At 53.0% G+C, this 14,972-nt stretch overlaps 5 protein-coding genes across 5 annotated transcripts; all 5 read left to right on the forward strand.

Moving 5' to 3' along the window:
- Positions 1-360: 360 nt before the first annotated feature.
- A1O3_05127 (hydroxymethylglutaryl-CoA synthase) lies at positions 361-1,940 on the forward strand (the record flags this gene model as incomplete). Its single annotated transcript, XM_007735254.1, has 4 exons — positions 361-420; positions 479-581; positions 635-836; positions 896-1,940. The coding sequence occupies 4 exons, from the start codon at positions 361-363 to the stop codon at positions 1,938-1,940; spliced, it is 1,410 nt and encodes a 469-aa protein (XP_007733444.1).
- A 1,722-nt stretch (positions 1,941-3,662) lies between these two features.
- A1O3_05128 (uncharacterized protein) lies at positions 3,663-5,483 on the forward strand (the record flags this gene model as incomplete). Its single annotated transcript, XM_007735255.1, has 1 exon — positions 3,663-5,483. The coding sequence occupies one exon, from the start codon at positions 3,663-3,665 to the stop codon at positions 5,481-5,483; it is 1,821 nt and encodes a 606-aa protein (XP_007733445.1).
- A 1,120-nt stretch (positions 5,484-6,603) lies between these two features.
- On the forward strand, positions 6,604-7,059 carry A1O3_05129 (uncharacterized protein; the record flags this gene model as incomplete). The annotated part of the gene is made up of 3 exons (XM_007735256.1): positions 6,604-6,681; positions 6,752-6,853; positions 6,949-7,059. Coding segments are annotated over 3 exons (291 nt in total), but the record flags the coding sequence as incomplete, so codon positions are not given.
- Positions 7,060-8,096: 1,037 nt separating this feature from the next.
- A1O3_05130 (golgi apparatus membrane protein tvp18) lies at positions 8,097-8,834 on the forward strand (the record flags this gene model as incomplete). Its single annotated transcript, XM_007735257.1, has 4 exons — positions 8,097-8,133; positions 8,193-8,208; positions 8,375-8,467; positions 8,534-8,834. The coding sequence occupies 4 exons, from the start codon at positions 8,097-8,099 to the stop codon at positions 8,832-8,834; spliced, it is 447 nt and encodes a 148-aa protein (XP_007733447.1).
- Positions 8,835-10,039: 1,205 nt separating this feature from the next.
- On the forward strand, positions 10,040-14,611 carry A1O3_05131 (uncharacterized protein; the record flags this gene model as incomplete). The annotated part of the gene is made up of 1 exon (XM_007735258.1): positions 10,040-14,611. The coding sequence occupies one exon, from the start codon at positions 10,040-10,042 to the stop codon at positions 14,609-14,611; it is 4,572 nt and encodes a 1,523-aa protein (XP_007733448.1).
- Between the last annotated feature and the right edge of the window lie 361 nt (positions 14,612-14,972).

Below are 14,972 nucleotides of genomic sequence, written 5' to 3' on the forward strand. Positions count from 1 at the left end.
GGACGTTAGTTCCCTGCGACGTCGGCGCGGCCAGCCAGATCCTTGCTTCCCCGTTCAACAGATTCATTCGAGTTTTCGGGGGTATATCTCCCTGTCCTTCTCTTCCTCTGCTCGTCCATACATAATACACATTCTCTACTACGGAGAAAAAGAAAGACTCGTTTTCCTTCTCGCTAGATTCGTGTGCTCTCCAGTTGGTGTTCGACAGGCCTACATTAATTCTCGTTTCTGCCTCCACACCAGAATTGTCGACACTAGACATCTCCCCACTTCACCGCCTTCTCAACCTGCGATAAAAGTACTCGACCATTTCCTTGGACCTAAGACAGACTACTGTTTATTTCTATTCACACTCCAACCATGGCTGCACGACCTCAGAACATTGGCATTAAAGCCATCGAAATTTACATCCCCAATCAGGTGTGTGGCTGCCGAGAATTCAGGTCCAATGCGAGTGGCATGTGCTCACGAGTCCTAGTGCGTTGATCAAGCTGAACTGGAGAAATTCGATGGCGTCTCAACTGGAAAATACACAATTGGCCTCGGCCAGACCAAAATGGCCTTCTGTGACGACCGAGAAGGTGGGTGGCGTTTCTATGCGCACGTGTCACTATCATTGCTAACGAGGATTGAGCAGACATCTACTCGATTGCCCTCACCACCCTCGCGAGACTCATCTCTGCGTACTCCATCGATCTGAAAACCATCGGCAGATTAGAAGTGGGCACTGAGACCATGCTCGACAAGAGCAAGAGTGTGAAATCAGTCTTGATGCAGTTATTTGAAGAGTCGGGCAACTTCAACGTTGAGGGCGTGGACTCTTACAATGCTTGCTAGTGAGTGTCGCTGAACTGGAACCCCAACCCCGGAGAAAACACGTTCTGACTGAAGACAGTGGTGGCACAAATGCAGTTTTCAACAGCTTGAACTGGATTGAGTCGTCAGCTTGGGACGGACGGGATGCCATTGTGGTTGCGGGCGACATTGCTCTCTACAAGAAAGGCAATGCTCGTCCTACTGGCGGTGCTGGCTGCGTAGCTATGTTGATTGGGCCTGACGCACCTGTTGCCTTCGAAGCAGGACTCCGAGGATCGTACATTACTCACGCCTACGACTTCTACAAGCCTGACCTGACCAGCGAGTATCCTTACGTTGATGGACACTTCTCGCTGAGATGTTACACCGAAGCTATCGATGCGTGCTACAAAGCATACAATGCTCGAGAGAACACACTGAAAGCCCTGGCGAACGGCGCGGCAACCAATGGCCACGCGAACGGAAACGGAGTGGCCAGGGGAGAAGACGAGGAAGCTCCTCTGGACAGATTCGACTACATGGCCTTCCACGCACCAACTTGCAAACTCGTCTCTAAGTCATACGCTCGTCTGTTGTACAACGACTTCCTCCAAGACCCCAGTCACCCTCAGTTCAAAGAGGTTGCGCCAGAACTCCGAGATATCGACTATCAGGCCTCTCTGACCGACAAGAACATCGAAAAAACCTTCATGGCGCTGACTAAAAAGCGTCTCGCTGAACGAGTCCACCCTTCCATTCAGGTCGCCACCTTGTGCGGAAACATGTACTGTGGCAGCGTCTACGGAGGCCTCGTCGGGCTCCTCGCCAGCATACCTCCAAAAACATTGCACGGCAAGCGGATCGGTGTCTTCAGCTACGGTAGCGGTTTGGCCAGCTCCATGTTCAGCTTGAAGGTTGTGGGTGACACTACGGAAATGCTCGAGAAGCTCAATCTACAGAAAAGACTGGACGATCGCCGGGTCGTTTCCCCGGAGGTGTATGACGAGATGTGCTTGCTGCGAGAGAAGGCTCATCTCAAGAAAGACTTCAAACCGGTGGGCAACGTGGAGAACCTGGTTCCGGGAACATACTACCTGACCGAGGTTGATGACATGTTCCGCAGAAAGTATGAGATTAAGGCGTAATTGAAACTGCAGCACAGGCGAGGTGAATCATTCTTGCAGCAGCTGTTGTGTTTCAGAAGCCGGCGTTGAAAACGGATTGGTGGGCGAGCTAGACGGTTTTCCGATAGAGGCAGCCAGGTATGGCGACGAATTTGCATCGGCTTATAGCCATGGAGGGCGAGTTGCAGCTTGCCCGAGCTTGTACAAGTCTGCATTAGGCTCGTGGTCGAGTCCTTGCTAGAGCTAAACAGGAGTGCTCTTGAGCAATACACAGTCATTGATCTGCACGATAACACTGGATGAAATGCAGAGGTGCATCCGCAGAGGTTTGACAGGATTCAGAAGTCTACGCATGCCTCAACCTGAGTGATCGACACGCTCAAAGATGCACCTCCAGCGAGGTGGGTTGTCGGTCAGGCTGAGGTTGGACCAGTGAGCGGCCTGTTTCGGGTTCAAGGGCAGCACGATGAAACACATCTTGCATTTGCATGGTGCCGAGTCAGTGACCATGCATCAACAGGACACGAAGTGATGCAGGATGACAATCTAGAGCTGCACGGTAGGACACAGTGCATGTAAGCGAAGCTGTTGGGTGAGCTCTCGTGCGTATTTCGTGGATAAGTCGTGAGCAGCTGCAGGAGGATGAGTCACGGGGCAGCGCGCGAGTTTGGCGCGTGAAGACGACGAAGCGAGGGACATGCGCACGTGATCCGAGCAAAGGAGGCAGGTTTCGCGGGCCACCTCTCGGCAGACCTTCTCGGTCACCTGCCAGTGGCAGTGGTGAGAGCATCAACTGCGCCACCCTCTCTCATGATCTTGGAATAAACTTGTAACTTCAACCTTCCCACGGCGGCGCCTACTGTGGCTGCCAATCACAATGCATACATTGCCAGAGCCTTGAAACAAGGTCTGCGCGTGAAACAAGCTGCGAGTGGTTCAGCGCCTATCTCGGATGCTGAACGACCAGCCTTCTCAGCCGGACGCAGTGCGGAGTACGGAGTACGGGTACTCACTTCTCATCTGATGCACCGCGCTTCGCGTTGCTGGTTGCCACGCTTCAAATCTCAGATTGCCGTCAAACAACCGCTACCGCCGCCCAGAGCCTCGTCTTGAAATAGGTACCAAGCGCCGACGCAGATTGCCTCGTAAGACATCTGGAAACGATCCAAAGCGTGGTTACACTTCCTCCGGCCATTCTTGAGCATCTCCTGAGGTACCCGACCCGTCGTTCCACCCTGAAATAGCTGCGTTCGTGTACCTACCTCCCTCTGGCGCGCGTCTTCCATCGCGCTCCGCGCTCCGCGGTCGGGTCAGCTTCGAGGTTCTGGGCAACCCGTGTTCCGCTTCTCGAACGACCCCTCCGACGTGTTTGTTTCTTTGCCATCTCGTCGGCTGCTCCACGTTTCATCTGTAGGATGACCTCCAGGACATCGTTGGACCGGGCTTTTGGTAGCCCGGTCTGGGTCGCATACACGCAACCCATTTATACCTGATCCCTCCCTCCCTCCGAGCTCTCTCAGCCTTTGGTTCTTCCAGGTTGCAAGTCTTAATACTCGGTCTACTCACGATTGGTATTTCGTTTCCTTTGTTCTTGTGTTTTCCTTCGTCTCACACCACAGTCAACTTCCCGAGAAGCTGGCTTCTCACCGACCCGTGATCTTGCGACGCAATCCCATAATTGCAATATGTGAGTGTTGGCCTTACTGCCTAGAGTCCTCAAGACGCTGACTGTTTGTCTTCAGAATGTCCCTGGCACCTTACTATTACAGGCCACTTACGCCTCCAGAGGCTACCAGTGCTGCTGGCCAGCACAGTCATGCTCGGAATCTGTCAAGCTCGTCATATTGCACAGTTGACACCTCGCCCGAGTCGGTAATTACAGCTAATACGACCCCGAATCGCTCACCAGTTCTACGTCAACATGGCCCAACCTTGCTCCCCAAGATCCGAACCCAGGATTCCTCGCAGGAGCCTCGAGTGGCTGCTCGCTCTTCCACTCATCGACGGACTTTGTCAAGTACAAACCTCACCAAGAATGTCCGGCCTGCCATGTACAGGAGCGCGACTGTGCCTGCGGATTGTATTCCTATGATTTCCCCAGTCTCAAATGCGCCTCAATCCCGGTCAAACTCGGTCGTTCCGTCACCGACCATCTCCAGAGCGAAACTCGGCATACCGCATAGGACACATTCCCGCTCGACGTCAGCTTCTAGCATCGATACCAGCGTCCTGACCCGGTTTGGCTATCCAACATACCGTCAGTTACCAATATACATGTCCCACGACCAGCAGACCCCGTCTCCCGACTTGTTTGCAACGACGCTCATGCCTTACACGAACACGCCTATGCCTGAGCCCCCAATCATCAACCTAGAAGGAACCTTTGACATGCCGATCGATCTGGAAGCCATTTCACGTACATGTTCCATGAGTCCACCACCTATGCACGCAACAATCTCTACTAGCAGCTTGCTTAGCTACTTGACCCAGCCAACACAGCCTATCAACCTAGTCCGACATCTTACGTTCCAGACCGGTCGTGGCCTCACCAACCATTTTTGGTGGGATGTCCGTAATATTCGACCTTGGAAATCCTTTTCCCTGCAAACAATGTCAACGATCCCGGATCTTTTCACGTTGCTTAATTTCCAACACGACGCATCATGCCTCCCACTTTCCATCAACAATCCTACTACTGTCACACCAGCATCGGAGGCCGACCTTGCTAGTCTCATCACGAAGATATTCTTTCCCAAAGTCAATGCTGCCACAAGGTTATCACTTGGTCACAACTCCATCTCGCTGTACCCCGTTACCGCTCCAGCCACTTCAGGAGTGAGTGCGAACCCAGCTAATATACCCACGTTCCTCGCCAACTATTCTAGCGATAATGATCGCACCCTTTCAGGACTTCCTCGAGGCCGAGTTGTCGGCCTTGTACGATCTTTCGATCGCTGGAACACAGGCATGTGTCGTGAGGGTCCCGCCCGCAAAGTGGAATACCTCCGGGCCCTGGCGCACCTCCAGAAATGCATGCGTGATCATAGCTGCCGGTATGGGTTTATCATCACCGAGATCGAGCTCGTCTGCGTTCGGGCTGGCTGTGACGAACGAGGTCAGCCTTACTTTGGCTTCCTCGAAGTGGCAGAGGCGGTAGAAACAAAGACCTCGGTTCGCAATTCCTCTGGTGCTTCCATGAGAAGCGGGGATGGGGAGGTGGACATGACAGTCAATTTAGCTTTGTATTACCTTCTCATGTTGGCGAAGGCGACGCCGCTACCAGGCCAGCCAGCCAGTTTCATGGATGTCGGAGGTCCAGGAGCTTTGACAAGACAGAGAGTGTGGGATGGAGGCAACGGTGAGAGCACAATCACGCTGGACGAAGATGGCGATATCGAGGAACTGGGCAAAGACGGCAAAGACAAGTGGATTCCCGAACCACAGATGGGCGAGAAGAGAGAAGCAAGGACTGTAAGAGGTTGGGTTTGGCCAAGTGATCCCTGGCATAAGAGGGAAGGCGAGCGTGGCGAACGCGCAGGCTGTGCAAGAGGCGGAAGGAGATGATGAGTCTCCGCTGGGTATGTGCGGCGCGGATGGAACCAAGATCAGGGAAAGGAGTACATTTTGACAATGACACGGACAGCGATGCCATCCAGGTGATGAGCTGAATGTCCATGTTAGAGAAAGGAAAATCTGAAACCAGCCTAATAATTCCAGGAATAGGAGCATAGATGCACTGTCATGAAACCCCGTTCTTCGCCATGGACAGGTCTGGTGGTGCCGTTCCTGAAAGAGCTAGTCGGCGGTGATTCTAGGTAGAAGAACAAAGTCAGCAGAAGATTGCATCAGGTGTCGGCAAGCAGATGGACGAAGGGCCATGAATTGAAGCTTCTCAGACTGTTGAGCTTTGACATAATTTTTGATACTCAGCGACGGCTTAACACCGCCTCGCTTGAGGATATAAATGAACATCATCGGAGCTTGAGGGAAATGTGACGGAGGAAACAAGGAGGGAGTGGGAGACTGCTTACCGCATAGCTGCTCTCTTGAATAATATATTTGACGAGCTAAATCCTGAGTCAAGGGCTTCATCGATGCCATCGAAAAGGAGATACATGCTTAATATCTATATATGCCACCATATGCTAAATGTATTGAAGGGAAGAAAAAGAGAGCAAGAGTCAGTGATTAAAGGTGCTTGGCAGCATCCTTGCACGTGACCTGGTTTGATGCTGTTGCTACCTGACGCCAGACAAACACCGGCCTGCGGGCTGTCTCTCCATATCCGTCTTCTTACCAGTACAATTTGCACCAGACCATACATCCCGCGACTCTGAAGTCTGTGAGAGGTTCGCCAATTCACCGACTGGGAGGCCACCGACCGTTTCATCAAGATGGCAGGTGGGTGTCCCGGTTGCACCCAGAGGGGCCAGGTGCAAGAGATGTTTGAGGAAAGATGGCTGACAGATTGTGTATGCAGACTTCCAGACCATCGCTCGTATGTCCCTCCGTTGACAACAACTCACGCGATCATGCGTCTAACATGCCTTAGAACAATTTGTTGACTTCTACTACAAGACCTTCGACGGCGACCGCGCACAGTTGGCTGCCCTCTACGTACGTGCTCCCTGGAGAAAGCACCCCGCGAATCCTTTTTTGGAACGATGCTGATGGGATACATTAAATACAGAGACCCAACTCCATGCTCACGTTCGAGAAAGATCCGTTTCAAGGCACTCAGAGTATCCTGGAGAAGTTGACGGTAGGTTGACTATGGTTGAGGCGGATTTACAGGATGTTGGGGCAAGCAGGCACTGATTGGGATTGCGCAGAATCTGCCGTTCCAGAAAGTCCAACACCGGGTTGATACAGCGGACGCACAGCCGTCAAACGAGACTGGAGGAATTTTGGTCATGGTAACTGGAGCTCTGATGGTATGTGGTCGCCAATAATACTGAGACTTGTCGCGTCGATGGGTGCGATTCGCTGCCACATACAGCGCTGACAGGGAAAAAAATGGTTTGAACAGGTGGACGATCAACCACAGCCCATGAGCTACGTGCAAGTCTTTAACCTGCTACCTGATGCCGGAAGTTATTACGTGCAGAACGACGTTTTTCGATGTACGTGGGATATCTCAAGCTTGTTGAGGAAGCTAACACAATAAACAGTGGTGTATGCTGCAGCCTGATGAGACCAACTCTCGAAAGGCCGAGTCTTCGGAGGATCTGGTTGGCTATGGCGCGAGCCAGGTCTGCAAGGTGATATGCATATCGCAGGGCGCAGAATTGGGACCAGGCAGCTTGTAGCAGAAGCAAAGGAAGCGTCGACCTAGCGGCAGACAATGAATACGATGATAGAGAACCCATTCATCGTGGCCGATTCCACTTCAGTCCACGTCCTAATGCAAGACCATGCTTCGGAGGCTACTGTGAGCAGAAGCAATGGGTTAGCGTGGGTAGTCATGAGACATAATCCCGAGTCCCATTCGTCAGATACAATCTCCATACCAGACTCTAATCATGCACGTTGGCTGAAAGCTCAAGGCCAGCGGATTGCAGAAACCCGATGGTGGTGGACGAGGCTGAACGGTTGCGACGTGTAGGGGCATCGGGAGTGCTCTTACCTAATCATGAACAAAGGAAAATCGTCAGACCTCGGAGTGACCGCGCAACGCGTGGCCGCAGGTTATGTCGTGGCGCCACCTCTCTCTCAAGGCACCGAGAGCAGGCTGCTACATTTCCTACCCAACTGTACGTCCGTGGTGAAGAAACAGTACGGAGTACGGTGTACCTTGCTGTAAAGTGGAATCCGAGCACTGTGCAGTCCTGACTGTGCTGCGCCAGGCCATCCCACATCTTGCCGGACGCCAGACAGACAGACAGACAGACGCCAGCCGCATCCTTGCCCGTGTTTGGTTGTTGCACCTGCCACAACTTTCTCCGTCCAACTGTCATCAACGACGACTTTGATTAATTGAAGCCTCTACCCCCTTTACAACACCTCTCACTTCAAATACAATCGATTGCCAGCGGCTACTTTCACAGCATCCTTGACATTGTCTAGCTAGCGCCGTCCCCAAGACCCTGCGATTCACATTCAGTCCCCATTGACCCTACCCTGCTGTGGTCTCGCAGGTCGAAACGCGAAGCATTTGAGCGAAACAACCACTTCACAATGACGCTGGCTGAAGAATTCAGGTCGCGCAATTTCAGTAAGTGGTTTTTGTCGCGGTCTACGCCTGCCCTCGGAACCAACTAACAACCTGCGCAGGTATCTACGGGCAATGGTAAGCACCCCTCAACCTGCAACACGGTCGCCATGAGATCGCCCTCGAGAGTTCCCAGACGACGAGTCTGCTCTTGTGCCTATCACTAATACCTGGACCACGCTTGGAGCGTAGACTCGCAGGAGGGTCAACAGCATTGAATGACAGGACTGACAAGATCCCACAGGCTCGGGGTCCTTTGCATTATCCTGGGGTTCGCGTTGGGCATTGCCAACATCTTTCACTTTAACCTCTTGATCATATTCAGCGTCATACTGCTGTGAGTCTAAGCCGCAGTAGTTTGGTCCTCCTCTCGCTGGATTTGCTAACATCGACGGTCCCGCAGTTGCTCAGCACTCATCCTGATCTTCATCGAAATCCCTCTCCTCCTGCGAATCTGCCCTACCTCGTCCAAGTTCGACGCCTTTATCCGTCGGTTCACCACCAACTACATGAGGGCGGCAATCTATGGGGTCATGTCGCTGGTCCAATGGCTCAGCATCATAGTGGACAGTAGTAGCCTGATTGCGGCAGCCGTTTTCCTGGCGCTGGCAGGGTTGTGCTATGCCCTGGCAGGACTGAAACAGCAAGATTTTGTTGGGAGCAAGACTCTTGGGGGACAGGGAGTGGCGCAGATGATCGTTTAAGAGGCTGCCTTCCCATCTCGACTCCTCGTTCTTCTTTTCCTACCACAGCCCCCAAAAAGTGACTTGACAATGTACTCTTAGCAGTGTACTCTGGCTACATGGGACCATAGCACAGGGCTATCGATCGCGACGTTGGGATACGATCCACACATATGTTATTGCCTGTTAGGCGCCTTTCCTGCGATGGAGGAAACAGCGCCAGCGGAACAAACCCGACGGGTTTCAGCACGAAGCTGGATAGTTACTTGGAGCTGCGGGCAGCGTCGCCCTGAGGGCAGACTGCATTCAACTAATCCATTATGGTTATGTGACCAAAGATGAGAAGACTGGGGCTAAGATGAGAGCATCTTAGCAGTACGGAGTAGTAGTAGGCATTACTGCCGGGGACTGGTCGCCAGAGGCAAGCATCCGGTCAACAGGATTATAATAACTATACTCTGTACTCCGTACTTCTCCCTCCAACATGGCGGCTGCCGGAGCTCTAGTCCTGCATAAGATCCAACACATACGCTGTGGCCTGCACTCGGACATCGACATCTGCAACCTGCAACCTGCAACCTGCGGATACTCTTTCCCCGTGTCCGCATCCTCAATATGTAATGTTCTTATTGTTTCTTCCAGCGGACTGTCCATGGCATGGATGACTGATATAAGCCGATGGCGGCGCAGCAGAAGCTAGTGCGGTCTTCCTCACGCCGAGAGAAGCTGTGGCGAGTGACCACAACGCAGCACAACATGAGACTGGTTGAGAAGGCAGAGGCGCCTCGTCTCACCCAAGCTGCTAAGCCACATCGAGGACAAGTTCTTCCGAGGCGACAAGGATCGAACCAGGTTGCTTGTCAGACCTCAGGCACCTATCTGGGCTGAGTTTCTTGGGGGCACCATCCATGATCCTGGCTGATCCATCCTCATCTCAGCCCCCCCCGGACGCCTGACTTGGCCTGGCCCTGCAATGCCTGTCCGTCCAACCGGTGCTATTTGCAGCTGAGACGACTAATGTGAACCCAGTATGCTAGGGCCGAACATGCTGGCCTTGTTGTAACCTACTGCTAACCGGGGCATCTTCTTCGAATGGTGAAGTAACTGATTTGCTCTTTGAACAGAAATCCATCAGACTATCCCCAGATCCCAGATGAGCGCAAAGGAAGATGAAACAGCCTGTCTAACCACAGGAGCCATGTCGCCATACACCTCTCCCTCAAACCATGGACAACGTGCAACCAGCTGTCCTTCTCGACGTGCCGGTGACCGATGCTGAACGTGCTCGGGCCAGACAACGGCGACATGACCATGAACGCTCTGCCGTTCAGTTGCCCGAACCACGATCGAGATTTCAGAATCAGCAGACACCTCTGCGATTTCCCTCAATACATACCGCGCCAGGGATCCGGCAACCGCCCCCAAGCATCTCGCAGAGAATTGAAGGCCGCCAATATGTCCCGATATCTCCCATCGACGAAGAAGACGAGCCCAACTCCATCCCTCTCCGCGAACCCTCAGAACGCCAGGCAGACTTGGCGTATCTGCTTCCCTCCCCGGAACCGATACCACAGCTCTGGACCCCTATCTGGCTAACGAAATGGGTGCTGGCTCTTTTTGCCCTCGTCTTCGCCGGGCTCTTGATCGGCCTAGTTCTTCTTTGGCATTATGACGACCGCAATCATGGTTTTCGAGTGGATGAAGCTACAAGCCATCTTGCTTGGGCGTATGCTCCCACCGTCATCGTCGTCGTCGTCGTAGCTGCTTGGAGGATGGTCGATTTCCATTCGAAGCTGGCTATGCCATTCGACAGCCTCCAGAACGGTCCCATCAAACCATCAGAGAGTCTTTTCGTCGACTACATCTCCAAATTTCAACTTGTGTCACTTTTGGAAGCGTTTGAAAACAGTCACTTTGCCGTCATCTGCACCATTACTGGGTTCATCTTATTGAAAGTTGCGACTGTTTTTGCAACAGGCTTGCTTGTTCTCCTTCCATCTCACGTCCCCCTTGCAGGCAGTTCCGTGCTTTCCAGAGGGTTTAGTGCCGATAGTTTCGACCCAAGCATTGCTCTCAATACATCAACTCTGTCGGCTTCACCCGTGTATGCATATTATGGAACAAAGGCGCATGGGATGCCTTTGGAGAATGGTGTTAGGTTCGACCTGGCCTATGCAGTGATGACAGTCAATTCCACTTCTCCGATCAGCGCTGGTTCCGTCATATGGGGCGCCGTAGACGCCTTTATACCAACAATGACCTGCCAGAGGTTGGACGTCAAGCTCGACACGCCGACCATTGTGGACGACTCCAATGCCGCCGACACTTTCGCCACTTCAAGCAACATTTCTTTCACCATCCAAGCAGGCGACATTTGTGACCAGTCCACATCTCTCAGCGTTGCTGCGGGCAATCCATACACCGAGATACTTCCCAGCCACCAGGTCAACGGTACCGTACAAGAGGTTTATTGCGGGTCTATCCACAGCGGTGAATCAGACTCGAAAGAACCTCTAGGGCTGCTGTTCACCATTACCGATATTCATTACCAGCAGACACTGTTCGACAATGCCACTGGTCTGGCAGGAGGTGCTTTCACAATTGCAAGTAATGTCTCCAGAACCCTGACCAACATGACAAATGTCTTCTGTGAAGCTTCATACACCATGACGAAAGTCAACGTCATCAATGATACTCGCATAGCGGACAGCAATCAGGCGATATCAGTTACATTAAGTGAAGGTGCCACCAACGGCACATTGCCACCGTTTTCCCAATGGAATGCTACCAATGTCTTCCGACAATCATCCATATCTGCCGAGGCGCTGTTTGGAGACACCATCAACGACGACACTAGATCCGATTCCGAGGCCATGTTCACCCTTATGACTCTGACGCATGGCTCTCAAGCCATCGACTCACTGATGCAGGCGGACAAGTTGGTCTCGGCCGCGCGAGATACCTATACAGGCATCCTATCGCAATACGCGCACCAAGTACTAAGGGCCAACAGCAACAGTGTTGTGGAAGGGGGAAGTGTGACCAGCAAAGAACGAAGATTGCGTGTCAACGACGTTTCGTTATGGACAATGGCTTCTGTCTTTGGTTTGCTTATCTTCTTCTGCATTGCTTTGATCTTCGTCGCTCCAAGGGCTGTTGTTCCCCGAAATCCAAGTTCGATTGCCACGGTTGCCACGATTCTCACAAGAAGCACGGAACTCAACAGACTTCTTCGACGACAGGGTATCCCGAGCCAGGCAAATCAAAAATCCGCCCTGGCGAATTACGAGTTCGGTACGGCTATTGCAACTACAGATTCGGGAAAGACTAGTTTCAAGATTGTCACTTCTGAAGGAGAGTCAGGCAAACGAGAGAAGGAGCCAAACATGGATCTGAAATGGTGGCTGCCTATCACAACTAGTATTCCTGTCACTATTTTAACGCTAATCCTGCCCTTGGTGATTATCGTGATGTTGGAAATCATCCAGCGGTCCTCCGACACACACAATGGTTTCTACGCCGTCACTGACACCAAATGGACGGAGGTCTACAGCCACTATGTTCCCAGTATCGTCATGCTGCTTCTCGCAACATTAGCCAACATGCTTGACTTCAACGTCGCTCTGTTTGGACCTTGGGCCAGCCTCGTCAGAGGCAACGCAACTAGCAGGAATTCCGTCCTGAACCACATTTTGGGCAGATCGCCGCCATCTGCATTTTTACAGGCTTTCAGGACACGGTATCCAGGCGCTCTTCTTAGCATTACAGCAGCAATGCTGGCAAGTATCCTCACAGTAATCGCCTCGGGACTCTTCTACGTGCAAACTTTTACGGTCGACGGGCCTGATGTATCTCTCAACCAACTTGACTCGTTCGACCTGAGATGGCCAAATAGCTTTGCCACGGACACTGGGGCGGCCGCTTTGGTGGATCTTATGATGCATCAGAATATCAGCTACCCTCAATTCACGTATGAAGAACTGGTCTTTCCGAAGCTTTCCTTGGACAACTCGGCCCTTCCAGCCGACACGGCCAGTACAGTCAACGCCCCCTGGAAGCACGTGTTCCCTGCTGTGCGCGGTAACCTGAGGTGTGAAGTCCTACCGGAGACTGCTTTCAACGTGACCACGGAAAAGGCAGGACCTGATTCTGCATATGCGACGGATCAAGCCTTCGTGGTGGCTACGGCAATGCTGCCGGATTCGTGCCTTCTTGGTGGATACCAGGGAAATGCCTCTTTCGTTACTTACGAGAATAACTTTGAGCTCGCTGAAGACGGCCAGGGAACCTATGCGGGCGCGCAGCTGGATTTGCTGTTCGGGGAAAACGCGACACTCTACGGTAACTATGGTGAGGCTCGGGGCCAGTACATTGGCGACAATCCTGCCGTAGGGTGCCCGAGTCTTGCCTTCACATTTGGCCATTTCAGGCTGAGCAGCACAGACAAAAGCCAGGTCACCACAATGATCTGCTATCAGGAGCTCCAAAGTCTGGATGTGCATGTCACGTTGAAGCCAAATAGTACTACAATTGATCCTGACCATCCACCTGTGGTGAAAGACGGCAGTATCGTCCTCCATGACAACCCGGCGAGCACCACTGGCGCCAAATCCTTCGACTTCCGCATTCAAAATAACCTGGCTCAAGAAATGACCGGGTTCGACGGCAGCGGCACGCCAGTCTCTGACCCGTCAGGCATCCATCAATTCGATGCTTACTTCCAAGCCGTTCTCAACGGTACAGAGAAACATGACCCGGCGTCTCTCGCGGGCGAGAACAACCAGGACGTCCTCGTCAACGCCGTCAACCATTTCTACCGCGTCTACATGGCCCAGGTGATCTCGATCAATATGCGCGTGCCCCTAGACAAGGGCAGCACCTCTTCTCAACTGCACCCGCGACAGGACTCCACGACGACTAGTACCATCAGCACCACAATTACAACAGCCCGCCTCGTGCAAGACAAAGACAGTAAGCTAACTTTGCAAATACTTCTGGGCGTCATGACGGCGCTGTCGGCGGCGTCCTGGCTTAGCACCAAAATGCGGCGCGTCTTACCCTGCAACCCGTGCTCGCTGGCTGGGACCATGTCGCTCCTGGCCGGCAGCGATCTATGCTACAGCGTCGACGAAGCCCTGTGCGAGTGCTGCGGCAAACTGCGGCGACGATCGATTGGCTCTGACAATACCGCTGTCGGCACCCGTCTCGAAAGTATACGCATACCACTGGATGAGAATGACGGCCGTGGTGACGATGAGCCCGACGAGATGCAGCGCGCACAACTCATCCCTGACGGGGCAGAGTGGATGCCCCGGGCGCAGTTCGAGATGGTGTTTGGCGGTAAGAGGTACAGCATGGGCTGGTGGCGTGAACGGAAGTCGCTGGGCAAACGGCGCCGCTTCGGCGTAGACGTGGGCGCCAGGGCCGACGGCGCGGACGACCAAGATTGGGAACTTGGTGAGCGCAGACCCCAAGGTACCGGGTTCGGTGATTTCATGATGGTCCGGGGCGGTGACCGCGATGGGCGCGGCGAGTATTCCCGTTTCGGCCGGTCCAGAAATCGAAGCAGAAGCAGAAGTTGGGGGAGGAGCAGGAGCAGGAGCGTGAACAGGAGTGTCGACGCCAGGCCCGAACCCTCTGCCAGAGAGGCGGAGTTTTCGAGGTATACAGGGCCAGAGTCAGAGCCAGATACAGCGAGGCCGTTTATTGGGATGAGTGGAAGAGGCGAGGGCGGAGGAGACCCCGGCCCGTCGACGTTAGCAAGACGACAGAACTCGCTTATGGGTGGTGAAGCGTAGGCGTTCGGAAACAGGGGCCGGGTTGGTGTAATGCTTTTTTCTGCTGTATGTACGTGATACCAAGAGGGTTCTCACTTCGTTTGTGGGCAATGGGCAGTTCAATAGATTCTTTCCGAGTATTCTCTTGCTCTGTGAAGATCCTCACCGAGCAAAGGGGTGTTATATCCCTTTAAACGATTCCCCGTTCTGATTTTTGGGTCTATGGCCGATGATACGGGACATGGAAAATCAAAGCTTCAAGACTTGTTCAACACACGCTACGCCACATTTTGTTTCTGTTCTGAAAGACACTCTCTTAACCTCCATCATCTCATCATCTCGTCGTCCGTCGTCCGTCATCCATCATCGCAGCCAAACCCAC

Source organism: Capronia epimyces, assembly GCF_000585565.1.
Source record: "Capronia epimyces CBS 606.96 chromosome Unknown aczIQ-supercont1.4, whole genome shotgun sequence".
Taxonomy (NCBI): Eukaryota; Fungi; Ascomycota; class Eurotiomycetes; order Chaetothyriales; family Herpotrichiellaceae; genus Capronia; species Capronia epimyces.